The 1,199-nt window shown below is 49.1% G+C and overlaps 1 protein-coding gene across 9 annotated transcripts in view; it reads left to right on the forward strand.

Moving 5' to 3' along the window:
- The window catches only part of MEIS2 (Meis homeobox 2), a 169,258-nt gene that overhangs the window by 927 nt on the left and 167,132 nt on the right, over positions 1 to 1,199 (forward strand). For 4 of the 9 annotated variants that reach the window (XM_042871382.1, XM_042871388.1, XM_042871423.1 and 1 more), the window contains exon 1: positions 536 to 843. The exons of the other annotated variants lie outside the window; for them this stretch is intronic. In XM_042871382.1, coding sequence (XP_042727316.1) covers positions 832 to 843 — 12 coding nt within the window. In that variant the 5' untranslated portion in view covers positions 536 to 831. Of the gene's footprint in view, positions 1 to 535; positions 844 to 1,199 lie in introns of those variants that run through there. 9 annotated transcript variants of the gene reach the window in all.

The following is a 1,199-nucleotide window of genomic DNA, read 5'->3' on the forward strand; positions in this document are numbered from 1 at the left end:
CGGGTTCCGTCACTTCATTCTCCCGCCGATCAGCGCTGCAAAACTGAGCCTCTTCTATAAGGCAGCCGGCAGCCAACCTGCCAGCACTCACTGACACTCGCTCATCTCCGAGCGCGGGGAGAGAGGGAGACAAAATACCTACCGGGAAAAAAGGAGAGAGGGGGCAGTCCGCGCTTTGCAAACTATTCCATTTTTCTTCGCATCTTTCCCCACCCCCCTTCACAGTACTTAAAAAAAAAAACAAAAAAAAAAAACCAACCCTGTAGCGATCCTAAAAGGCAAAACCCGAGCGCGGAGTTACTGGAAGAAGAAACCGGGGTTAAAAAGATTCCTCCTCTCTTCTTCATCATCATCAACCATCACTCATTCACTACCTTGACATTCCCTGGCTTTGATTGACAGCTGGAGTGGCAAAAAGCCATGAGACACGACAGTTCGGTTCCATGTGGGCTGCTGACGGGCCGATCGTAACCCGCACGGTGGGGGCTTGACCGTGTGTGTGGTTTTTTTTTTTTTTTTTTTTTTTTTTTTTTTTTTGGTACGTAGAGAAAGGAAAAAGGAAAAAGAGAAAGAAAAAGGAAAGAGAGAGAAAAAAGAAGAAATACACAGAAACTCATCGTGTTTGCTGGCTGTTTTTTGTGCGTTCTCGTTGCTGGTGGTGGTGGTGGTGGTATTTCCCCGTACCGGAGGATAGGAGAAGTCTGTAAGTGGGTGGCAAAAAAAAAAAAAAAAAAAAGACTCTTCTTCACTCTAAATCACTTTCTTTGCTGGACTGGGACACTGGGATATTAAATATACGGCACATCCAGGAGTTTATTGGAGCGCAGACTGATGGCGCAAAGGGTAGGTTTAAATCTCCAACCCTTACCTATAGATAAATCCTCCCTAAGAGGGGCCTGTCCGATTTGCTCTCCGCCGATGCTGCTGCTGATGGCGGCCCCTGTTAGCCAGCAGAGCCCGGGTGATCCCCGCGCTTGCCGTGCGTGTGCGTGAGTGCTGTGCGTGTGCCTCTCCTCGCGGTTGTTCCACGCTCGCTCGTCGCAGCCGTTCCCCGCAGCGCCGCTCCGCTCCCGGCTCGCAGGGAGCTGCCTCGGGAAGCGCTGCGGCCGGGTGTGCACATATACGGGCGTGGATATATGTGTGCATATAGAGCGGCTGCTTTTTTTTTTTTTTTTTTTTTTTTTTTTTTTTTTTTTTTT

The sequence above is a fragment of the Lagopus leucura genome, unplaced genomic scaffold (assembly GCF_019238085.1).
Source record: "Lagopus leucura isolate 7727_CA_CO unplaced genomic scaffold, USGS_WTPT01 Super-Scaffold_1, whole genome shotgun sequence".
Taxonomy (NCBI): Eukaryota; Metazoa; Chordata; class Aves; order Galliformes; family Phasianidae; genus Lagopus; species Lagopus leucura.